Source organism: Apostichopus japonicus, chromosome 12 (assembly GCF_037975245.1).
Source record: "Apostichopus japonicus isolate 1M-3 chromosome 12, ASM3797524v1, whole genome shotgun sequence".
NCBI lineage: Eukaryota > Metazoa > Echinodermata > Holothuroidea > Aspidochirotida > Stichopodidae > Apostichopus > Apostichopus japonicus.
In genome coordinates this window covers 25063938-25090232 of record NC_092572.1, presented here as the reverse complement: position 1 = coordinate 25090232, position 26295 = coordinate 25063938, and the positions used below count along the sequence as shown (strand labels likewise).

Here is a 26295-nt window from a genome sequence, read left to right as displayed (position 1 = left end):
GTACGCTTTGTAGTAAGCAACGTAAGTACACATATCTGGGTGAATGTGAGGTGGGTGTCAGGATATTTGGTTGATGTGGGGGATTTTTGAAGTAAAGAAAGTTAAGGAACCTTGGCAAGTGTTTGTATGTAGGCATTGGGGACACAAACTATCCAAACAGTTTGAAAAGGAGGTGGTTGCAAAAAAAATTGAAGTGCACAAACACACTGTAAAAATGTTTTTGTCTTTCCAATGAGTGTCAAATTGTCTGAAGGAACCTTTAAATAATAAATAGTAGATTTTCAACAACATATTTTGATCGGGTTTGTAAATTTGTAAAAATTGGAATGTTTTGGCTGTTTCAGTGAGTATCACGTTTTCTGACAGTGGTATATCCTCTTAGTGATATCTAGAGTTTGCTTAAGATATTAACGATGGAAGTGTCAGCTTACATTGTGAAGTTATTGTATCTCCCAATGAGTGTCTCGCAGTCTGCAGAGAAAAAGAGACGAGAATATCCATCATACGAGAAATATCTCTATTCGCTTCCATCTTAACTCTCCTTTAATGTCTCTAATGTTACTGTAGTGTTTACATGTATCAAGTGTATCAGGTGTATCAAGTGTTCGACTGTACGACTATTCGAGTGTTCAAGTGTTCGAGTGTTCGAGTGTTCGAGTGTTCGAGTGTTCGTCCGTTCGACCGTTCGACCGTTCGACCGTTCGACCGTTCGCCCGTTCGACCGTTCGACCGTTCGACCGTTCGACCGTTCGACCGTTGGACCGTTGGACCGTTGGACCGTTGGACCGTTGGACCGTTGGACCGTTGGACCGTTGGACCGTTGGACCGTTGGACCGTTGGACCGTTGGACCGTTGGACCGTTGGACCGTTGGACCGTTGGACCGTTGGACCGTTGGACCGTTGGACCGTTCGACCGTTCGACCGTTCGACCGTTCGACCGTTCGACCGTTCGACCGTTCGACCGTTCGACCGTTCGACCGTTCGACCGTTCGACCGTTCGACCGTTCGACCGTTCGACCGTTCGACCGTTCGACCGTTCGACCGTTCGACCGTTCGACCGTTCGACCGTTCGACTGTCTGTTCATTTGTCTATATTAACGTGTTCTTTGGTTGTTTCATTCCAGTGTGCCTCTTATGAAACTTCCGCTAGGTCCATCAAAATAACATATATAGTGATGCAGTTTTATCGCAGTATAGATACCCATTCTGTTAACATTTTCTTCTTTCTCTCAAAAATAGACGATTTAATACTTAAGTTTCAGTTGGTGAAATCATCTTGAAGAGTTCGAGATCAATTGCAATTATTGTTTCAATAGTTATCGATTTTGATACAATTATTTGCAAAATGGCTTCTAAGCTAATACGGGTGGAAGGATGAGTGTTGAATACGTGTCGTGAGAACGATCAAAACAACATTTTTCTTTGGCAAATACCGACATGAACAAAGGTTACATGTCTAGCAATTCCAGAGATTTGATCAAGGCCAGGCAATGTATTGTTTATTTTAATACTCTTGTTAGTTGCCAACTTAAACAGACTTTGATCTGATCAATAAATTGTTCCTTGTGTGTCTGACCGAGCTTCGCATGTACCTTGTGATTGAAGTGACAAGAGATTCACATCGGTGTCACTTTCTATAAATCATTCATTTTCATAGTTTTAAAGTTTTAGAGTCCGAAGTTTCTTTGCAGCTGTCTAACTACAAGCTCCTGGTGTAAGTATGATATTTCTCAAACTCGTTTGTGTTCTACATAGTTTATCACATAATGCTATAGAAGAATAAGGGTTCGAAGGATACTGTAACAGCTTATAGTTAAGGAAAAAAGCAAACTGTAATCGGTCCACCATATATAATAATAACCACTTATTAGCAAATGAGGTGAGAACTAGCATTAAAATTAAGAATATTCGGTTCCAGCTTTTAAAGAATGGCTGGATAGGAGGAGAAATAGTGAATAATGTCAAATTAATGAAGTTTCGATACGTGAAACAATGTACAGGTAAAGGTAAAAAGAAAATGGAAATAACTGTTTCTTGCTCTGTGGAGACTTCTGTGTGATAAACTATACGTTATCACACAAATCCCAATCATTGTTATCCATCAGTTACATTAGTCTTTCTTTCATTTATGATGAGCATTTGCTTGTCGAATGGCAGTCTTAGGATTCATCTGGGGTTAATGTCTACATCAAAGTCACAGATACATCTAAGATATGTCCAAGGTTTATTGTAATCAATCTGGTATATCTAAGGTTCATGGCTGCAGCAATTACTTGCCAATAATATTGATAGTTTTAAAAAGAACATCTATACACTTTTTAACCTTGGTTTTCAAAAGTATAAAGCCCAATAGTTTCAAATTTCTCATTGGTCTAGATTTCGAATTCTTCGCAAATCCCTTTTTACTGTGCCTCTACCTATGTCATCACAAAATGGATGAATTTACACGGAAGCCTCACCTGTAAGTACCATGATATTAGAATTGAATCTTTCAGAATCATCTAATTAATTACTGATGCAGCTATAAAGTCATACTATTAAAGATATTTTCAGTTCATGAAGTGTGCTTACCATGATAGCTACCAATGATTTGTAATATGAACTAATAGCCAAGACTTTCTTCTGTCCGAACGATTTCAGAAAGGAAATTGTAATGTATCATAAAAGATGTATCTGAAAAGGGAAGATGCACCAACTTTAGAGACAAATTTAAGCAATAGTTAAGAGGGAGTTATTGTAGTTTATCCGTTAATATATGAAATATAAATAAAGTTCAGAATATGAAGTAATTCGTTGAATATACAAATTAGACATGAAAATGAACAGTTCAAATTGTTTTGTTTTGTGTTGAAGCAAACATAATGCAAAACAATATTGAAGCTTCACATTATGCTGATATGCGCAATGTGAATAACTTAAATCAAGAGAAATCGGATGCTTTTCTCACTCACATTTTGTAACCATTTTGTTATCTCATTTTCATCATTATTATTACCAATTTTTGCAGTTAATGGAAAGCACAAAAGTACCAGTGGTTATGAGCAGGAAAACCAACATTAAACAGAAGAAATTTAAATAGCATTTGGATCAAGAAAAGGAATTTGTGAAGAAAAATCACGTGTTTAGGTACTGAAACACGTGGTTGTGACAAATTTGAAGGCAGTTGAAGAACGTAACACGACACTGGAGGACAAAATGACGGAATTAAAAGAACGTTTGCGGGCAGAGGGAAATTCAGACGAGGAAGTGCTAACGTCTTCACTGTCGGTAAGTTTAAGGGGAAAAACAAATACATGGGATAGATTATGTGAGTATGTGAAGGAATCTCAGACATTTTATGCTCGTATATTCGACTTATTTGAAAACTTTAGAGCTTCGCAAGTTTTCAAAATGATTTCGGAAAGAAAATTTAGTGTCAAAGAGTTGAGGTTCACGTCCGTAGAATATTTTATGGAATTGCGGTTGGCAATTTCAACTCGTGGTAAAATATATATTGCTTTAGTATTGCATTACATTTTGTGGTATATGTAGTTGTCAGCAGGGACGGAATGGGTTTTAAAACCAGCCCGGGTACTTTTCATCTAGACTGGCCTATTATTCATTGATTTGTTACTTACATAGTGATCGCCGTCTTGGGGGAGGGGTCAAAGGGGTCTATTGCGATTTTTGTTTAAGTTAAGGAATGCCTAGATGAAAAATGGTGATATACTTCTCAAAATATAGACAAAAATATTTGATTTAGACTGGATTTTATTTAGTTTTTCAAGCATTTCGTGACAACATGCTTGAAAAAAAATGAAAAAAAAAACTAAAAAAAATTCATTATCACTGACGGGTTGCCAATAGCACGTTCTTTTGTTACGAACTAAAAGACTAACTAACATGGTGATTTAATGAGCTGCTTCCAACAGTTAAAAATATATTCTATACAGCCCGTCTGTATTCTATTTACTACTGTGAAAATGGGCTATAAGTTTTACCTGGCTCCGCAGCCCACCGGCCCACCGGGCATTACTCAAATGCCCGTGTGGCCAGTCCGCCACTGGTTGTCCGTAATTGTCTCTCATACATAACTTCTTATACAGATCAAGGATAGAATAAGAAGACTACAGGGAATTACAAAACCCAATGAAAATGACCAAGAGACTATTCACGAGGGCGTGGCTGCAGCAGTCCGTGAAGAAATATCGTCAACTAAAGTAAGACACTATTTATCAGAACATATTTGTGTAGTGTAGGCGATGATTTTGAGTTTATTTAAGTGTAAGACTGTTAACAATGCATGTATATATAATAACTAATCAAGGGGCGCGATATTTAAGTAATGACATGTGTGAACGATGACATTCGATCTCTCGATTCCTTAAGAACATATGAATATTACCTTTACATTTACTGGATTACAAGTTCTAAGTATTGATGGTAGAGGAAAGATTTACAAGTAGTACGGTAAACGCCAGAAATAAGCTGCGAGACATGTAAAATAAACCTGAATATGTAGTTCACTGTCCTTGAGAGTATTAGAGTGAGAACAAACGTTAATAAACACACTGAATTCATTAGCGCGGTGAAGAAGGTTTGATGAAGGCCTACTTAGAGAGGTTAAGTTATAAGGAGGTAGACTTAATGGAATAAAGATTAAGTTAAGAACGTCTATGATTGTATTTAACTGTAAAATGTATCATTAGGATGATAAATACTATAACCAAATGTTTGCAGTTCAAGTTGTAGTTACTTTAATCCTTGCGTAAGCCTGTACAGTACATGCACAAGCATTTGCCATGAGAATCAAATAGATTTCAGAAAGGTCTGGCATTGTAATGTATTTCTTATGTGCACGTCTAGCTTAAATATATGTTTTAAACAACAACACAAACAACAAAAACAGGTATTTTTTTGTTAAGTAGTTGTGACTTCATGAATAACCTTGGGGATGATAATGCTGACAGTGTATGGCAACGTATTGGACGGGTGAAGCACAGAAAAGAAGTGTAGGGCAAAAACATGCAGCATGTGTATGTCATCGTTATAGTTATTCTGTATTTATGGAATAGTTGGATTCGATATTTCATAAAAGGTATGTCATATCATGACAATTCAAATTCAAATAAAATAAAGTACCCAACATTTTCACAAAAATGGCTGTATTTGGACCTGTATGGCAAGTTTCATGAAGTTAAAACAACTTTGAAGATATGAAATGTCTCTACATTAACAGGGTCCGAATGGCAATTATCGAAGTAACGCCCAATAGGGGCCACACATGTATTAGTACGTATATTTAAGCAGCTATCTGCTATAAGGCATCACCACGAGTTATTCACTGTTTGTGTGTGTGTCTTTGTTTTTCTTTACAGTTTTAGATCATATCTTCATAACTCAAGTGAAATTCACATTGCAGCAGATGAGTGTTTCTAAAAATGCTGTGAAAGTATTGTCAATATTTTGTACAGGTCCATGAAGTTCCATAGCAGCAGCAAAGTATGTGATGCCACATTGGCAGTTTGGCTGGAAGTGTATTTGTTTTCTGTACATTTGTAGAAGTCATTTATCCACAGAAGATATTGCTGCTCAGTGTTCAGTTTAGGGAAAACTCCAAATAATAGTATATTACCAGCAGTTAACTATACATTCCAAATGTACGGAGAGCCAAACGTTATAAATGTCGATAAAAGTGAAGTGTCAAAGTTAATATATGTGTGTCCAATTTGATATCAACATGTACAAACACATATATTTGTAGGCTTTCCAATTTTGTTTCAGCTTATTTGTACAAAAGTCATCATCAGAAAACATTAGAATGGTGACGACGTGAAGTCATCACATACGATTTTGATATCTCATGAATATTTGCCCAACCAAAGGAACTGGCATTAAATACACTACAATGGTCAAGCATCATTCCGATACCAAATATGAAGTGTCTATCAAATCTGTTTAAGAAGGAATTCCCTTTTTCAGATCAAGTCCGCCACCATTAATATGGATACAGTCCATTTAATAAAATACCGACCCCATCTGGGCGGTGGTGTATCATTGTGACAAGTATGAACTCAACATATCATGTTTCCAAGCTACTTTTTACCAATTCTGATAGAGTATAAATAAAAATATTTAGGAAGTAACATAACCTGCACTGAAATGATTTCAGTGATCAAGCATCTTGTGTATACCAAATATGAACCTACTATCCCATATCGTTCGACAAGAACTAATTTCTTTTTACATTACGTACAACTCAACCATTAATATATGAATACATTCCATTTAACAAAAACGAGGGACTCATTAGCTCTAAGGTATACTTTTGCCAAATATTAATTCAACTGCTATAAAAAACTGACACTGCAGCCATTTCAATGATCAAACATCATATGCATTGTAATTTTTACATACTATCCTATATGGTTGAGGATAAATCACATTTTCTCAATGTTGGATGTTGGATGTTAAATCCGGCCCAACCCCTATATGAATATAATCCATTAAAAGATATCATTGTACCAACTTTCCATTCTTGACATTGTATGTTTACATGCTGCCAATTCTTATATCGCCCTGCCCCTCGTGGATATTTTATAAAGCTTAAAGAACCAATGTTGAATGTAAACGAGGTACTTCATGTTATGAAAAAGAAAGATGTGGAAAGAGGCAGCTGTTTATTTAATGTAATCGAACTACTGGATAACGTTTAGATACAACTAGATCCAAAAATGACAACTTGGAGCACTCTAACTAAAGCTAACTAATTTCTGCAAAGTCTAAGTGAATTCTTTGCCATGGTACAGTATATTCTTGAATATATAACATCATGCCCAGCGTCGGAAGTGAAATCATTCATAGGATATTAGTTATAATATCTTTGCAATAATATTGTAATATAATACTTAAAATACTCTCACGACATGGAACAATGTGTAAGATTATCAAATGAGTCTGGTAACTGATGATTGATTACTCTTTCAAAGAAAACTACGGAATTTCAAGAACTAACAAATGAACTGCATGAACTGAAGTCGAAGAAGACAGAACTTGAGGAAAAACTTTCAAGGGAGCAAGAAAAGGGAAACGAGTACAAAGAAAGCTTAGACAAGGTATCTTCATTCATTTATGTAAATTAATGATATTGACATTTCAGATTTTCTTTTCTTTTAAGTATATGTACTATGATAATTGCAGATGGGTACAAGGCGTCGCAAGTAAACACCTACAAACAATATAATACTTCTCACCACTCATTAAAGATATTCACAGGCCCATCATTTTGTTAAATCTGTGATAGGCCTGTTTATGCATTCATCATCACTATATAACCTACAATAAAGTAATACAAATTTACAAGGGCTGTAAACAACGTATATATCATTCAATATATGTAAGTATCATACTCATATGCATACATGCATTGTTTCATCATAATGTATATATACTGAAATCAATCATAAGTTAGAAAAAGTAGACAGATCACCAATATGTAGTTAATAACTGTAAAGAATAGTAGCTGCTGTCAAATTCAACCCTTATTATCTAGCCAGGTAGCTAAGGCATCCAGATTAATGTTAGCAATGAGCGTATCCACTGAAAATGCCAATAAAAGTTGTCAAAGAAAAGCAATACCAGCAACTTATGGAGCACAATGGGGCCTAGGCCGCCACATATTTTCCACCAACCCCATCTTAATCCCCCAACCGACCCAAACCCTATTATTCCCCTACACCACCCGAATCAAACCCACCCCCACCTAAAGAAGAAGAAACCAAGCAGCATTTTATTAATATTTCAAAGGTAACACTAGATAACCATTTGACCTCACTGAAAATAAAATTCTAGCTACACCCCTGAAATATAATTAATTATTGAGTGCTGGGATCTTTAAATTCATAGCATTTACATTTATCAATCATGGGACTACACCACAAGCTGACAGTTCACTTGTGTATACTACTAAAGATGTTTTTTCACTAGCAAAGCAAAATCAGGTGCATAACAAGAACAAGACATCCAGGCACATTAAAGGCCTACATCAGGCGTATACATTCTCAATGAATATATATATGAAATCATTGGCCTTTGGTCTTTAGCACCACTAATATATATATTATAGTGATATGAATTCGATGATATATCACACAATCAAAATGCAGTTTGTCATGTCGATCTAAACAAGGAAAACAGGATGGAAATAAAACGTTTCCAATAGGCCTATTGTTTTTGACAATCCTTAGTGTTTGTTATTACTGTGGAAGTTCCCCTGTCGTCAATCCATGTTTGTTCATGAAAGGTTGGTACAGTATGTTTCAAGTGGTATCATGTTTGTTGAACAAGATTGTTCCTTTTTTAAGCTAGAAAAAAAGGTGAAGGAAAGAGTACATTATCAATATAATAATGATTTCTTTACATATTAATCTTACTGGAAGAGAAACAATAATAAGCAGGTTGATACAACCAATGAACTTCACACCATTAGCAATATGATGACAGCATGATATAGTAAGTGTAATAAGTACAATAAATTGCTAATATTGCTTTACATATTAATCTCATCAGTGATGTACTATAAGGTTTAAGGGTAGGAAATTATTAAACTACCCAAACACTGAACACTGTTAATTTCCTTGATGGCATATCACTTAAAGTCGAATGGAAACAGCATCTGAATATATATTTGTACAACTAAAATGTTACCATCAGAACCATTCATATTATGGGAAAATGCAAATAGGTGGGCAACAATCAAGCTGAAAGATCAAATAGTATAAATGTATATAGATGATCAAGGCCTATGTTGATTTAGTTGTATGCAGTGTATGAGCAGCAAGCTCAGAGATTAGGTGCTTGAGCTTTTTGAGATTCATGAGTCCAGAGGTTACCAACTGTAATACTGTAATACTATATTTTGTGATCTAAAGTGTAAAGCTATCTTCTCGGAAATTAATCATTTTTTAAGACTGGAACAAACAAACATGGAACTACAATAGTTTCAACCTTATCATACTATGTTTCAGGCTTATAAATTATATAAGAATGATGAAATACTATGCAACGTTTTATATTCTATGAGAAAGTGAGTTTTTGGAAGAGACCTACCTAGCTTAAGTGAGACCAAAGGTTTTACACTCTTAACGAATACAGTCATGAAATTGGCCGATAGCTAAAATATTACAGACCTACATGTCATAGGCCAGGATATAGGCCTAACAGTTAGAATTGGGTCTTACATTGTGATCTAAGTAGGTCAGACTATATGTATGGTTAAAGTAAAACTCTTACCAGCAAATTCGGCATGAAATAAATAAGGTTGCATTCTAAAAGATGTTTCGCATAGCATGGTGTTGAAGAAACCGTGGCCTGAAGTCATTGTCACTGAGATTTCGACTACTCTTCAACTTACCTTTTTTTCTGCTTCTAGGTCTAACGTTACCTTTTTTATTGGCCGAACTCAATGAGTCACCAAAGGCACCTCTCTTTAGGATTCCTCTGAGAGGATGAATCATTATGTTTGATCTCTACTTTCACTCGTAAAATAATAGTTGACATAACTATATTGCCACACAGTGTGTTATTTACTGTGTACTTTCCCTAATGTTGATCTGCTGTAGGCAACATAAGCGAACGTTGCAAATTGCTTAATGACGTCAGGGAAAGGCACTGTACCAAACTTTGACCTCACAGAAAAATTTTAAGTCAGGTTACGTGACGACTAGGCATCTTTAAGCTAAACAAAAAAGCAAAGACAAAAAAATAGTCATGACTTGATAGATTAAAACGAATTTTAGATTGGAGGTCACGGGATGAAGTTATGTTGGTAAAAATATATCAATTTGTCACTCAAACATCCTATTTTTTAAATGGCAAACTGTTATAATATGTTATGTATTCTATCTTGGAAATGGTAACTGAAATTACCGGAGGTTCCAAGGCTTGGGTATCAAAAACGTACCGGAATCGAGTTTCTTAGTCGAGAGCAAGAGTGTAACTGTCTCCTGTATTTCATATCAGGCCAGAGTTACGAACTTTCTACTACGTAATTAGCTTAACACAGATATATTTAAAGGTACAGTATGTTCTTGAATATATAACTTTACTACCCTGTTGCTAAATGACCACTTACAATGTCTAACACCATATTCGTTTAAGTAAATTCTTAAACTAAAAAATATCTCTAAATTTCATCAAAAAAATATTATTCACACATCAACATTGAAAGCCATTCAATTATCACTGAAATATCACAAAGTATACAAAAGTACTATATCAAAATGCATCTATTACAAACAATACAAACATTACAGAAATACCAATTGCACCAGAAAAGTCATAGAATAGCAATATCCAAAATACAAAAGAATGCAAACATTACAGAAACACCGATTTGCACTAGACAATTCATAAATTAAGAAATTTGGTGGTCGAACCACTCTATTATAGCTATTTTTTTTATTACACCTGACCCTCTTGGACTACTAAGCTCAGTTTATGACTTAGGTGCTACTGGTGTGGACATATGGGATTCACCTTCCTCAGTATTTGATGTAGAACACTAGACACACTGGTTGGGGTATCATAGTGGAATCATTTGGTAAGGGTTCACTTGGGTATCTAGCGATCGAGACTCCATGTAGACGACTGTGTCACCGCAGGATAGTTTGCACTAGCTGCAACCCGGATATTCCGATGTGGATGATCCGTAACCAGGTCTCCGTATTACAGTGCGTATTGTCATGCCTTAGATGATGCGCATGTACGTACCTACCCGGTTTTATTACCACATATGTGAGTGGACCCTTCACCCCCACAATTGTTCCAGGTATTTACGTCTCTTTCCCCCTCTCAGACGTCTTACTCTTACTGGCTGATAGAGATCATAGGACCTTATTCCCGGGTTACAGCCATCATGATAAAACTTAAATTTAGTCTGACGTCGTTCTATACTGACCGTTTTAGTGACGGTTTAAACAAATAAAATTTGAGTTCGGGGAGCACTTTTTAGAAAGAGCTTTGCTGGAGTCTTGCCAGACGTTGTATGTGGAATGTTCCTATACTGAAACAGAGTATGAGAAACCTTATGCTGCAAGCTGAAAAACATTCTCTCGGATTTCTTAAACATTCTCTTAAATGTCTGAACATGTTTTTTCGCCAGGCCGTTGCTAGAAGGGTGATAGGGCGGAGTCTAAGTGTATACAATAGAGTTATTTCTAAGGAAAATTTTAAACTCTTCAGTAATAAACTGTGGTCCGTTATCGGTTACCACTTGCATATGGAGTCAGAAAAACGGTTTGTAACCGAAAAAATAGTAGCTTAAGTTGTAGTAAAACTTCCAGCCATTTAGAGTGACTCAACCAGTAAAAAGAATTGCTGTCCATTAATTTCTGCAAAGTCTAAGTGAATTCTTTGCCATGGTACAGTATATTCTTGAATATATAACATTATGCCCAGCGTCGGAAGTGAAATCATTCATAGAATATTAGCTATAATATCTTTGCAATAATATTGTAATATAATACTTAAAATACTCTCACGACATGGAACAATGTGTAAGATTATCAAATGAGTCTAGTAACTGATGATTGATTACTCTTTCAAAGAAAACTACGGAATTTCAAGAACTAACAAATGAACTGCATGAACTGAAGTCGCAGAAGAAAGAACTTGAGAAAAAACTTTCAAGGGAGCAAGAAAAGGGAAACGAGTACAAAGAAAGCTTAGACAAGGTATCTTCATTCAATTATGTAAATTAATGATATTGATTCTATTTGGCGTTATTAAGAACGTTTTGTTAGATTTTAAGTTTTATGCATTCTTCGAAACGTCCATTTCACGTTAACATTTTCTGATATTATTTTTTTCAGTAAACTTCAAACTACTTTGATATTTGCATAAAAAACACGAACTTGGTATCTTCGAGTATATTATTGATGATTGTTTAGCATTGTGTAGAACAAATATACAAAACTAATTACTAAAGCATGAGGTGATAATCGTAATCGTAATCGTAATCGTTATCGTTATCGGAATTTTTTTCATACCTCCTGCAATGAAACTTTACCACAGTAATTTAAGTCGTTAGTCCTCATATTGTGTATGATTTACTAGTATTTCGCGTTTTAATCCGATCTTACCTTTTTATTACTATTATCGGAATTTTCTATATTTCTCTATTGCAGAAAACAAAGGAACTTCAAGAAATAAGAGATAAACTGCAGGAACTGAAGTCGCAGAAGACAAAACTTGAGGAAGAGCTCGTAGGATACCAAACGAGCCAGAGTTATCAAGAAGCTATTAGAAAGGTATTAACGTTTATAAATGCTCGGGTATTATAATGTTATGAATCAAGTAAACAAGAGCGGATCCAGGGGGCGGCCCTGCCCCGGCCCTCCTCCTTTTAATAAATAAATCGTGTTTTCATTATAGAAACAAAATAAGGGTAATACGTTAAGCGGTAGATCTTTTTTGGGAGGGATGGGTGAGGTGTATTTAATTGGCATTAAGTAGTTATCTTACACTGACATTAACTCACACTCAACATGAACACCTACATTTTACAGGGCTTCGCGAGCAGTATAGGCTGCCGTGACCAGATTCACCCGATGTATAAATGTATATATATATTTACGTTCGTATCCACGTAACATTTATACAGTTATTGAAATTCACACTGACTTGTTTGTGCCTTTCCGAAACATATTCTGTGATTTAGAATTTTTTCAAATTTTTTGCTCACATTCAACGTTTAAATTTGCAATCTATTTCACCATTTTGCATCCAAGCACCCTTAATTAACCATCATTTTCTATTCCCCCACATGATTTGGAGGGGATGAATATCTTTCGCCTATCCCCTCAATATTTGGACAATAATCGTAATGCCTTATGTACGAGAAAAATTTCCGGAGGGGGGGGGGGAGAATTACCTCGAACCCCCTATATATCTCGCACCTTCGGCGCATGCCTTCCCGTTATCGTCATTTGTTTTTACTTCTTTAACCACATATCAAGGCCTTTTTGAACACACTAACGATGGTCGTTGCCCCAGTTCCCTAAACGACCTACCCATTCAGCTTATTGGGGGCCCCCGCCAGGAACCTTTTTTTGGCATGTGAAGCAAATAACAACAACACAAAACCCAACAATTAATTTACACCTAAATTCCCATATGGCTTCCCCTCAGTATATACAGGCAACGGCTACCATACATGCCCTAGCGTGATTTTATATCTGGTTATTGACGTAACAATTATAACCAACAAGTACAACCTCTAGTTGCAATTCACACGCATTTGGGCCTACCCAACACTACCTGTCATAGATTTTTATACACATCACGTGAATTACTTATCAAAATATGAATATCTTCAATTATACCTGTGTAAAACATCAAACCTAAAGTGAAATCATATTCTTCCTGTACAAAGTGATTTTAACGAATAACATTTTTCTACTTTACTCTTCTTTTTTTCTCTCTGAAGCATGAGATCTCAAAATAAAGAATTTTAAAAGCAACTAATACAAATGAGTGCCATTTCCAGCAACCTGGAAGACATAGTTGGCAAATTTGTCCTTGCTACGCTACTGGCTGATAGTGATCGTGTCCGTCCCACAGAGCGACCTCTCCCCCCCCCCCCTTATTCGAAATCCTAGTCCCCCTGATAACAAATCATTAACATTTCATTATTCATAATTCATAAAGCCAAAAGAGAACAATTTTATATGCAAATTCATGATATGATTGAAATTGTGGTATTCATTTCTAACAAAGATCACTTTGCACGGACATACTGATTCAGTTCTATCAACAGTTCTGACATTCACCGGGAAATGGTTAGGAATAAACGGTGATGTAATATTGGAATGGAAAATTATTTTATTTCGTGCTTTCACTAGCTGTTTTTGTTGCTAAAGTCAAAGCAAGCACATAAGTAATAACTTATTAAGAACAAACGGGGACTTTAAAATATCTCATGATAAATGACAATAATGACGCAAAGCTTAGATTGGAAAATAAGGGGAAAAGACGTTTATACAGTGAATGATCTTTGTACCTGAATTGTAAAAAGATTAAATAAGGCGGCCGCTTAGATATAATGAAACAGCAGTACTTATACTTTCCACTCTCACTTAACTTAAAGAACATGAACAAGTAACGAAATATGTACCTGAATACAGAAAGAGGAAATCATTTGCTTTGACTATCGAAGTACTTTTTTTATAATAAATATTCACAAAAGTACATCGTCATGCAAATGAATTATATTGGATGTCTTGTTGAACGTCTAATTTATACCACTTGATTAAAATATAACCCAAAATGTTTGCGTTGGCAACGATATCTAATTTGTTATTTGATGTTGCAAATTTATTTTTAAATCCTTTGGATGTTAAGAATTTTTTTGACATAGCTTCAAGATTTCTTTATCAGTATCTAAGCATTATTTCAAGTATATGGAGGAAGACCAAGGTGCGAATTCTGGTAGTTTCATTTCATTTCCAATTCTATACGCTCAATACGCTCACTTTTCGGTTCGTTTGGGGTTTATATGGTGAACTGTACAATTTTATTGATTTTATTTAAACCGTAATTAGTCTTCCCTAAGAAGTATTATTCTTTGGGATGTTTACCTCAATGTACAAGATGCCTTCATGAATAAAGGGAATTGTAAATAAAAGGAAACGTAATGGAAAAGCATCAAATACGTAACTCTGGCAACAAAAACTCTATAAAGAATAATTTAATGCGTTAGGGGTACTATGAATATTAAGTTTAAAGACCACAACTATGTTAATATCATCAGCTAAATCTGATTTTGGCGAATTGCTTCTTAATTCAAAGATAAAAATACTAGAAGAAACCATAGATAAGATGAAATCCGAAGACAAAGAATACAAGAGGAAAATCTTCGAGGAGCATATGTGGGTCACGGATAAACAGAAGACTATGAAAGAGGTAAATTAATTCATGAATGCAATTAGTGGTATTTGTTTATACTCTACAAACTAACGTTGTTTCAAAGTTTGCAATTTTGTCCATCTATTTAACTTTACGACACAATTTCGTTTTCCAATTTTTCTAGCATTTCGATTTTTTTAGTTATTCTTACATGGCATGTTAACCGTATTTAACAGAGGAAGTAGCACTAATTGCAATCACAATGTGGAGTCAACCACAGTTTTAACTGTAGCGAATTATTAGGGCATTGATTTATTCTGCTCGTTAGCATACCATTTCTCATCTCTTCAAACTTCAGCAAAAGTACCGATATGATCGTCAATCACTAAACGTGGAAACGACTGTTGATATGCAATGTCACATAAATCAAACAAATGATTTCATGCATATCGATGATTTCTTCCGACAATCAGAATATTCGTTCAGCCTCAAGTTATTAAAATATTTTCCTTGTTTCAGGTGTTGCAGAATTTTGAAAGTAATTTCGATAGCTTAAAAAAAAATATCGAGAATTTAACATCCTTGAAGCGAACCTTCATCGGATACAATCAGGTGAGATATAGACCTAAATAACATCGTTTGTCATCTCCGTTGTAATACCAACTTTATTTGCAATAAGGGCGAAGTCATTATAATGTAGAAATTAGCTGAATGTAGAAATTAAAGCAACCTAATCGTCTTGTTTTCCCCATTCTGTCTGCTTCCTGTAGACTGATCCTGGAATGTCAAATACGGATCCCGAAGAAAATTCGACAATAGGTAAGATAAAGATCTATATATATATATATATATATATATATATATGTATATATATATATATATATATAAATATATATATATATATATATATATATATATATATATATATATAAATAAAAATCGTAATGAGTTGGAAAAACAAGAACAGTGAAAAAAATACATATATACATATACATATATATATATATATATATATATATATATATATATATATATATATATATACATATATATATATATATATATATATATATATATATATATATATGGTTTGCTCAAGGGCATACCATGGACTCTATAATATTCGTCAGATCAGAAAATTCCTGGATGAGGACTGTACTAAAACTCTTATTAATGCTTTTGTAATTAGTCACATCGACTACTGTAATGCACTCTTGATTGGTTTACCTGATTATAAGCTTCGTAGAGTTCAAATGGTACTTAATGGAGCGGCTCGTTTGATTTACGCTCTTCCTATTTTTTTCATATTACTTTTACTTTACAATCTCTTCATTGGTTACCTGTACAGCAGCGCATTAAATTTAAACTAATCTTGCAAGTATTTAAATGTTTAAAAGGTCTTGCACCTAAGTATTTTTGTGATATGATCTCGGTGAAGTCTAGTTGTTACTCTTTGCGCTCACATTCTCGAATCACACTGCATGTTCCTTGTATCAATCATAATACATTAGGCAATAGGGCTTTTGCCTACAAAGGACCTCGGTTGTGGAATTCACTTCCGGTGGAATTGATGCGTATCGACTCCCTGACCCTAGATGCTTTCAAGATAAAGTTAAAAACATATCTGTTTAAGCTTGCTTATTCTGATTGATCTGACTGGTTGGCTTTTTCCTTGTTAAGCCCTTTTGAATGTTTTGTACAAAATTAGCGCTATTTAAATGCATTTATTATTATTATTATTATTATATATATATATCTATATATATATATATAAATGAAAATCGTAATGAGTTGGAAAATCAAGAACAGTGAAAAAACTTTCAGCCTCCACCGGGATTCGAACCACGGGCCTCCCGCTCTGTACGCGGACACCCTAACCACTAGGCTATGGACGCTGATTGTATGTCCAGAGGTTCGAAACCGGTAAGGAAGATCGTAATTCCACTGTAGGCGTTTGTCACCTATATCGAACAATACTAGTTCTGTTTTTGGTGACATATTTTGCCCTACTCTAGAGATCAAACATGATGCTATCCAACTCGAAAATCATTTGTGATTCCTAAAGCCGGATCTCGAAAGAGATACTTTGAACAGACTTTATGTTAATGCAATGGAGGTAAACGACAAAGGCAAATAAATATATATAAATGAAAATCGTAATGAGTTGGAAAATCAAGAACAGTGAAAAAACTTTCAGCCTCCACCGGGATTCGAACCACGGGCCTCCCGCTCTGTACGCGGACACCCTAACCACTAGGCTATGGACGCTGATTGTATGTCCAGAGGTTCGAAACCGGTAAGGAAGATCGTAATTCCACTGTATATATGTGCATATATATGTAAATATATATAAATATATATCCACAAGATTAAAATGGAAAAAAATGATACTTTCATTTCCAACTTTAAATAGGTGACAAAATATTTCGAGCGTTTACACGGCTCTTCTTCAGTTGTACTAATGAAATGGAAGAAACTAGACCTTATTGGTATTTCGCTTAGCATATATATATATATATATATATATATATATATATATATATATATGCTAAGCTAATTTATACAAGTTGTATATATATATATATATATATATATATAGAAATGTGAATATATATGTCTTCTGTGTTGATCTTTAAGAAGAAACTAGACCTTATTGGTATTTAGCTTAGCATATATATATATATATATATATATATATATATATATATATATATATATATATATATATATATATATACATATATATTTATATATATACATATATATATATATATTTATATATATATATATATTTATATATATATATATATATTTATATATATATATATATATATATATATATATATATATATATATATATATATATATATATATATATATAAATATATGTTTGTGTGTGTATCTACAGCTACAGACGGGGACACCATTCGACGAGGAAACTTTGACACCATGAAATCCAAAGACTCAGGGGTAAGGTGCTAAATGACACATTTTATAACGAAGACATCTTTTCGTATGTTGTGAAATGCTTAAATATTTCGTATAAGAATGTTGCAAGTTATGATTTCTGTGAGAAATGCGCTATGGTGATAGGGTATCATACAGAAAAGCAATTTATACATCACTAGCTATTGCAAATTGTTAACAATTTAACAAGTTAAGGAGTTATACATAGTCTTTCAATGAAGGATTCAATACCAGCACATAGAAAGCCGCAAAAAAATAGCATGTTTACATAGGAATCGCATTGTGCATTGTTGCTGCAATGCTTGTCGCGTAAGAACTGAAACCGGTATAGCACTGCATGTGGGAGCCTATATGATGTTAATTTCTATTTCACTTTATTTCAGTTGCGTAATATATAATAGCATCACATCGTATGACTTGTTTCTTTTTATCTTTTCATAGATGAGTACTGGTTCAAAATCGTCAGAACAAGGTACTGTTCATTTTATACATAACCCTTATCCTATCTTATAAAAATACATGTCGGCTAGACCCAGCAGAAAATATAAACCGATTCATGTTTTAAGGTATCATGTGTGTTTGCCAAATTTAAACTTCGATCTTTCCAGCTTACTGCCCTAAAAGATCAGTGAAAATGACACCGTTCTTTGTAATATTTATATTTATTAGTTTTATTCTGTTATATGTCGTTAAACATTTTGAGCTGAATAAAATTTTGAATCAAAAATTTGCACGCCTAACCCAACATAGCATGCGCCAATCGAATCTCTCTGTTTTGTTTACGACCGTTAGGCTTTCGTGGCTGACGGTACGAGTATATAAAGGTTACATTTGTGTGGTGAACATGTTGATATGGGCAGTGCAGTGAATTTACGGTAAATCGTTCGCGCAATAAGGACAACATAAGGAATTTCGATATCGACAATTTTTCTCAATTAAACCCACCTGGCCAGAGTGCATTTAATAAGAAACAGAATCTGCGTCTGCTTTATTCCGAAGTTTATTTTCCGAAATTCATAAGCAAACACGTATTGAGACTTTAATACTTGGAAAATGTGATAACGTCTACATTTTACTTTAAACAAATCGAATAAATCGAAATCGAAACAAATCGTTCCAAATAAGGACAGTATTAGTTCCATAAGCGCCAATGTAGGATTGGGAATCGATCTTCGTCTTCTATGATTTCTTAGCCTGTGAGGTAATTCATTGATCCCTAGTTGTAAGCTATATATCTCTAGATGGAAAGGTTGATAAAATTGCCACTTATTACAAATCAAGTAATAAGTTTTCATTTGCAAGGAAGGATATAAACAGAATACATTTTTTTGCATTATGATAATATCGGAAGGAATTCTCCAGTATAAATTTATATAGCTATTTACTTTCACAGATGATCGCCATACAGACACAATTCGTTCGTTTCTAACAAAGGTACAACATTGAAGGACAACGGTGTTTGTATAAGCAGTAACTTGATATATATATATTAATATATATATATATATTTATATATATATATATACATATATATATCATAGATACATATATCTTTATATATATATTAACATATACATATATATTTTCTCTGGTTTTCTCTAATAATAATATATATATATGTAAATATATATATATATAAATATATATATATATATATATGTATATGTATATATTTACACACATATATATATATATACATATATATATATATATCATAGATACATATATATATATATATATATATATCATAGATACATATATCTATATATATATTAACATATACATATATATTTTTCTCTGGTTTTCTCTAATAATATATATATATATATAAATAAATATATATATATAAATATATATATATATATATATATATATATATATATATATATATATACATATATATATAAATATATATATATATACAACTATGCTGCATTTAGAGAAAGGCTGGATCTCGAGTGAGATACAATAATTGAATTAAGTAAGTGATTAGTCCTTGTCACTTTCGGTGATCATGCACTGAAGAAGAGCTAGTTTTGCTCGAAAGCTCTGCAAAAACCAAACATTGGCTGTTTTACTTCCAATCACTTTATATATATATATATATATATATATATATATATATATATATATATATATATATATATATATAAATATATGTGTACATATATTAGCAATTACTTCTTTGAATTTGTTGTTATTGTAGACAAAGATATCCGTGTAACGTAGAACTACAAGCCAAACCTTTCTTGAATGAATTTACAAACGTTTCTTGATGCTGTCATTTTTTGATATAATTGAGATTTAAATTCGATTGTAGATAAATTTTGTTTTATTTCTTGACAGGAGGACCAGTTGTCGACATCAATAAACATAGGTATGCAAGTTTCATAGCATAAAGAGTATACTTGGCTAATTTGTAGTAGTTTTCATTTCAAATACGTGATAGGAAATGAGGTTAAAATAGATAACAACAACAAATCCCGGCTAAAAAAGGACCCATCGTCATCTTATGCCAATAAGAGGTCCCTTGACTAACTGGAATATCGGGTCCTTGTTTCAACAATAGCAAGTGGTTAGGAGTTAGAGGCTCCTCATCTCTCGGATCGAATGATAAGTCAGTGATTGGTCTGGAGTTGAGAATAGACTCAACTTCTTCAAATACAGTGGTCAGGACTTCGTCCGTGACCGTTTGCTGTGTCAGGACGCCGCGAAGTATTCGTCTGACAGACCTGTTTAGCCTTTCCCACGCTCCACCGAAGTGGCTCGCCGTGGGTGGGTTGAAGTGCCACTCACAACCTTTGTCGTGGATTGAGGCCTCGACATCATACCGATTCTTTGCTTTAAAGGCATCTCTAAGCTCTTTCTCGCCAGCCATGAAATTTAACCCATTATCGCTAAACATTTGCTAAGGCTGACCTTGTCTAACTACAAAGCGTCTGAACGCATTAAGAAAGGTATCAGCGTCAAGTGATTCAGAAGCTTCTAAATGAACAGCCCTTGACGACAGGCAAAAGTTAAAATACAACCATATTTCTTTACCGTTTTCCGACCTCTTCTCACTTCGAACGGCCCAAAATAGTCGACTCCGACAAAACTGAACGGAGGTTTGTTCATAGATACTCTTTCCGCCGGTAATGACGCCATAATCTGATGATTTGGTAACGCGAATATCTTACTACAAAATACGCACTTACTCAGTGCGCCTTTCACTGCCTTTCGACCATTCAAGAGCCAAAACTTCTGCCGAATCGCATTTAGAGTCATGGCCAAACCACTAATGACCTACAGACTCATGATCATGTCTGATAATGAGCGAAGTCACTTCCCCTTTAGGAGGAAAGATAACTGGGTGCTCGACGGCATTTGCCAAGTCAGCGTTATCAAGACGACCACCTACTCTGAGTAATTGCCAACTCAATTACACTGAATTGTTTCTTAATCCTGAAACTCGAGGGATGGAATTCCCGTTCTGGCAAAATCTTTGTTGCTCTTTCTAATGTGTTTATTTCCCATTGAGTGTTCGGTTGCGGATATTCTTTATTTCCAACTTTTGTTTATTGTAGGCAAAAATCAAGATTTACATTGTCCTTAATTTTTAAAGTAACAACAACTACAATTATCGATGTTTTGTTAAAAGGAAGTCGTGTAAATAACACTACACAATATTTTCTTATGTTTGTATAAGGTAACTATTTCAACCTAGTAGTGGCTGCTAACATTGGTACTGAAGGTGGCGAGTTAGAAATTCCCGGCACGAAATGCAGTATTAACATTCCGCCAAAAGCAATAATACAACAAGAAGATATTACTGTAAGGATTGTACCCCCGGAGACATGGCTGGAAGAAAGCAAATCATTTGCAAGCAACTCTTTCTCGATAATAGAACTTTTACCAAATAACTTGAAGCTTGATAAACCGGCAAAAGTTCAAATACCACATTGCCTGCAGATAGCAAAAAGAGAGAAACATGAGGTTGAGATATACATTTCTCACCACGAAGGTTTGTTGTTACTGCTTCATTTTGTTTCACTTACCCGAATTTATTATAAATTTGCGTTACTGGAAATATTAGCATATCCATGCAACATTTCTGTTTCCAGCTTATTACGTATTCTTACAACATTACACAATAACGTATCATATCGTTTGTTTGTGCTCCCATTTTGTTAACTGGATAGGTTGGATGCCCTTTGAACCCATTTTACTTCTATTTTCTCATGTTCTTTCTCTTTTTCAACAAAGAAAATTGTCAACCACACTGGGAGAAATCAACGGAGCATAAATACCAACTTGAGGACGATGTTTGTACAATATACACCAGCTCGTTTTGTTGGATTAAAGTCGAAATTGATGATCAAATAGTCGAAGCAAAGAAAATACAAGTTTTTGCAACAGTTCCGACAATAACTCCAAAAGATAACAGATCAGTGTTCACCATCGGGTATTATCTTGATCTACCTGGGTTTACAAACGTATGCACAACTTCTTTAAAGCATTTTTAGTACTTTCATGCTACTAATATATCTGTAATCACTTTAATCACTAACAAGTTTGATGAAATGATTGTGTTCCGGGTACTATGCAGATGGCTCCAGGAACATATGTTATCAAGTCATAAGACGCCTAAGGCTGTAATCGAAAAATATCAAAATTTCCGTTTGAGTACAATTTCGTACAATTACACCAGTGTTATTTTTTATGAATGATTATTCAATAGAGATGGGACACATTAAGATTTTGGCCTAAAATCAACTCTTCAACATGAACTCTCGAAAATCTTAGGTTGATTTGACTTGATACCTGGTACAATTATACTGGCGATGGACCAAATTGTCATATCAATGGTAGGTGCATGGGCCTTAATGTGAAAGCACTAGAACCCAGTATATCTAATCTTGTTATGCGATCATTTTAATTGTGGAATAAAATTATTGAAACAATATCAACCATTTTGTTAGTCCCTTTCCTATTTCCTTGTTCAATGAATCTATAAAACACAGCGACGGAACTCCAAAAACCTGCAATATGTGTTTCTGTTTTTATTTTCTATTATATTATATTTTTGAAATTTCTTGCAGGGAATGGAACCAATTGAGAAGAAATATTTTCTTTTCAAAAAAGAGAAAAAACAGCCATTGAGTATAGTTTTGAAAAAGACTGTACCCAAATTCTGGAACAATCAACCACCATCGAGCCCACAAGTACGTTTTAAACTATGTATTGACTACTAGATACAACACACATTTTGTATTTCGATATAAGACTCTAGCCACATAAAGCGGGACGCAAAAGTTGGAAATTTGCATTGGTGTTAAACGTAACAGAAAAAAGACTCCAGTACATTGTATTATTTTTTTAAGTGACTTTTTTATAATATATATTTACATATATAGATAATGTATACTACCATAATGCATGTTTGAAAGTCTAAAGTAAGCTAAACATTCAATACAGCTGTGGAATAGTATTTGAATGAATATACAACACTTTGCAACTATAAATTCATACGAAAAATAAATGCTGTAAGCTTGATGTGATGTTAAGCACTACGTACATTCTAATATAAGTAGCATAAAATTTAGCAAAATCGGTCCTCGTATAAATTACTTGTTAATGTTTTAAATACATCTTAAATTTATTATGTGTTATTATTGGCAAGAGTGTAACTAGGTTTTAATTGCACTGAAGGTGTGATTAGTCATTCCAGTTTAAAGAGAAATAAAATAAACAAACAACAGGGTATGGTAATTTTATAATAACGTAGATAATCATAAATCCATTTTCACCGAGAATGTTCGCTTAAACATCCAAAATGTAGTTTGGAAACTAATAGTGAGTGTTCCCATTGGTAAAATTATTCATTAAGTTAACAAAAGAAGGAATCATTTTGCAAAAGTCTAACGATATTCTTATTCTTTTAGGAAATACCTTTCTCGGATATTGAGCTTTCGAAAGACATATGTTGTAAGTTTCCCCTCTTGAAAAGCAGAAGTTGTAGAGGTATCCCATTGTGCATGTTCACTGTTTCTCAAGGAAAAAGAGAAATTACCTTATCTGTCCGTCCACCGGTGAGTGAAATACTTTCATTGATGGCTCTTAGTTAATAGCTGTTTAAATATTTCCCTTTTTAAACCACTAATGTCAATTGGAGAAATGAAATAATATTATATCTTAATTCTTACCGTTAACTTTCAAGTGCTATATCCTATTAAGAGCCTGCTCTTTTTCATCTTTTGCAGATTTCTTCTTCATGAACTAAACAAGTAGAAGACTTAACCATTCAGCAAGATAAGGCAAATCAGAGTGAGTGTGATGGAAGAACGTATTTCGTTGCTGAATGCAATGAATATTCATGGCAATGTGTCCTGTGAGTGTACGTAATCACATATATAGTTCGGTAGAAGCCGAAGTGATTAGTCTCTCTTTGTATTACACATATGATTTCATTTTGATTCTTTAAATACAGTTTGCGCCTTTAGAAGATGTCAACATCTTTCTACAAAAGCTTCGTACTATTACACATTCAAGTTGTGCCTTAATCGTAATGGATCCATTCGATGCCAGCGAAAGCGCTAATGGGATGTTAATATACTGAAATGTTTATTATTCTCTTTGGGAATTTTTCAAAAGTTACATTCTGAAACTTTTCCTTTGTACACTGCTGTATCAATAGTAATGACTCAAAAATCTCACATTGGCATGAAGTTGTAATATACAACCCTCTCAATGTAAGATCATTTTGCTTCGTGAGGTACATCCAGATTTCGGGTAACCATTCCAAAGAATGTTTTGTAAAAATGTACTTTTTATGTACGCTTATGTACTTTTTATGTTATTGTATGTTATTTTTTGTTTCTGTTCCTATTTTTATATCCCCCTAAATATACACTCTAGTGGGATACATACCGTTTTCTTGTGTGTGTCAAATTAGCGTCCACTCGGGCATAATTCACTTACAAATTGTCTGAATCTACCAACAAGGTAGCTACAACGAGCTCTCGTTATGAGCACTTACGGACTATACCAGATTGTAATGAATAGTTTTTTCTTGAGTATATATTCTTTAAAATATAGTATTATCAATTGAACAAGTTTAGCCTTTGTATTAAACGGTGCAGGCTATTGAATTTGATTCTCCGTTCATTTCACTAATTGCAGTTATATAGATAATCTAAGTAAAGTAAATGCAATTTCAGGAAAGACATTGTTTTCAAAATGTTCTTAAAAAATTACAACTGCTGTTGACTCTGCCAAAACAGGCTCATGCCCCGACTGTAAATCAGTGAAGCAATTTAAAGCCCCATTCTCCTACATGTCTAATTATTGTAATGTAGTATGTAGTTATATCCCCATCATATTACTTCAAACACTTGCTTCCATGCCTCATTGTCTTAAGAGTAACTACTTACTTCCTGTTCATGACTTATTCACCCTACACCCACATCATATTCGTAGAAGCCCTCTTTGTCTTAATTCCACGAACTATTCATGCTGACCCACAGATGACAACCTGTTGCATCTCCATGTGCCTTAGTAATTATAAGTAAGACCAAGAGTTTATGTCACAGAGAGGTTATCGCCCCCTCACAGGAAGTTGAAATGACTTAAATACTGTTGTTTTTTTAATATAGAAAAGACTAAGATTCCAGACTTCAGAGAGTGTACTTCAGATACACTCCAGCAATAAAGCTCATATTCTATACAATTATATCTATGTCTGGAGTTTCTCTTTATCTGTTGTTCATTGTACATATTTAATAACGGAGCCCAAACTAATTGAGCCGGAGCACACCCCAACGTCACATTATGCTCACTTCAAGTCCTGGCTGGAACCCATCATGACTTTTTCACCCGAGGCTCCTTTCAATTTTACATTCAGAAACTTAACCGGAAGAGTAGGATTTTTTAGTCAAGAAGATGAGGAATTTTTTAAACATCCTGTTGATGTAGACAAAGAAGAAAAACAGTTAAATATCTTTCGCAATGCGATTCTTCAAGTGCACCAAGTTACAAAATAAAATTACGTTAGCGTTCAGCTGTGAGTATGAACTACTTTAGAAAACATGGCCAGTCGGTCTCTAAACATCAAGGCACGGCTACATTTGTCCTATAAGTACATCCAAACTCTGTTGAACAGAAACAATCCTCGGTAGACAGGAGATGACCTACTCATTAAAAGCTACGGAACATTAGTGTTCCCTAAAATTTCCCAATTGAAAGTTATGCAGGTGTGCTGTTTATTAAATCCGAAACCTTTAATGTCTGTCATGGGCTCGTTCAAGAGGTATACAGTAATAATTTATATAGTAAAATAAGCATCGTAATGTTTACAGCTTCAGGGACATAAGTGAACGTCGCTCGTTCAAACCACTGAGACAGCAAAGGTTATTTGCTTTTCGTTTTGCTCTTCGCATTATTTGCCGACGAAATCACTTCAACACA

General features: G+C 34.2%; 1 protein-coding gene across 6 annotated transcripts; it reads left to right on the top strand.

Annotated features, from left to right (window-relative positions):
• Nucleotides 1–1553: 1553 nt before the first annotated feature.
• LOC139977812 (uncharacterized) lies at nt 1554–25612 on the top strand. 6 transcript variants are annotated; one of them, XM_071987469.1, is made up of 20 exons: nt 1554–1714; nt 2377–2461; nt 3008–3267; nt 4086–4132; nt 4166–4199; nt 6969–7094; nt 11586–11711; nt 12165–12287; nt 14827–14940; nt 15403–15495; nt 15654–15702; nt 17792–17853; nt 18292–18322; nt 19244–19284; nt 20197–20227; nt 21539–21853; nt 22096–22325; nt 22932–23054; nt 23775–23921; nt 24093–25612. In XM_071987469.1, the coding sequence occupies exons 3-20, from the start codon at nt 3196–3198 to the stop codon at nt 24105–24107; spliced, it is 1779 nt and encodes a 592-aa protein (XP_071843570.1). In that variant the 5' UTR covers nt 1554–1714; nt 2377–2461; nt 3008–3195; the 3' UTR covers nt 24108–25612. The 6 variants fall into 6 exon arrangements, with proteins under 6 accessions (XP_071843570.1, XP_071843572.1, XP_071843566.1 ...); XM_071987471.1 differs by lacking the exon at nt 6969–7094 and having other exon boundaries at nt 1555–1714; nt 24093–25610; XM_071987465.1 differs by having other exon boundaries at nt 1555–1714; nt 4086–4199; nt 24093–25609.
• The last annotated feature ends 683 nt before the right edge of the window (nt 25613–26295 follow it).

Coding starts and splice junctions, on each gene's coding strand:
- LOC139977812 (XM_071987465.1), top strand. CDS start 3,196: ATGACGGAATTAAAAGAACGTTTGCGGGCAGAGGGAAATTCAGACGAG. Junction 12,288..14,826: donor ATCAAGAAGCTATTAGAAAG/GTATTAACGTTT, acceptor CTTAATTCAAAG/ATAAAAATACTAGAAGAAAC. Junction 21,854..22,095: donor ATACATTTCTCACCACGAAG/GTTTGTTGTTAC, acceptor TTTTCAACAAAG/AAAATTGTCAACCACACTGG.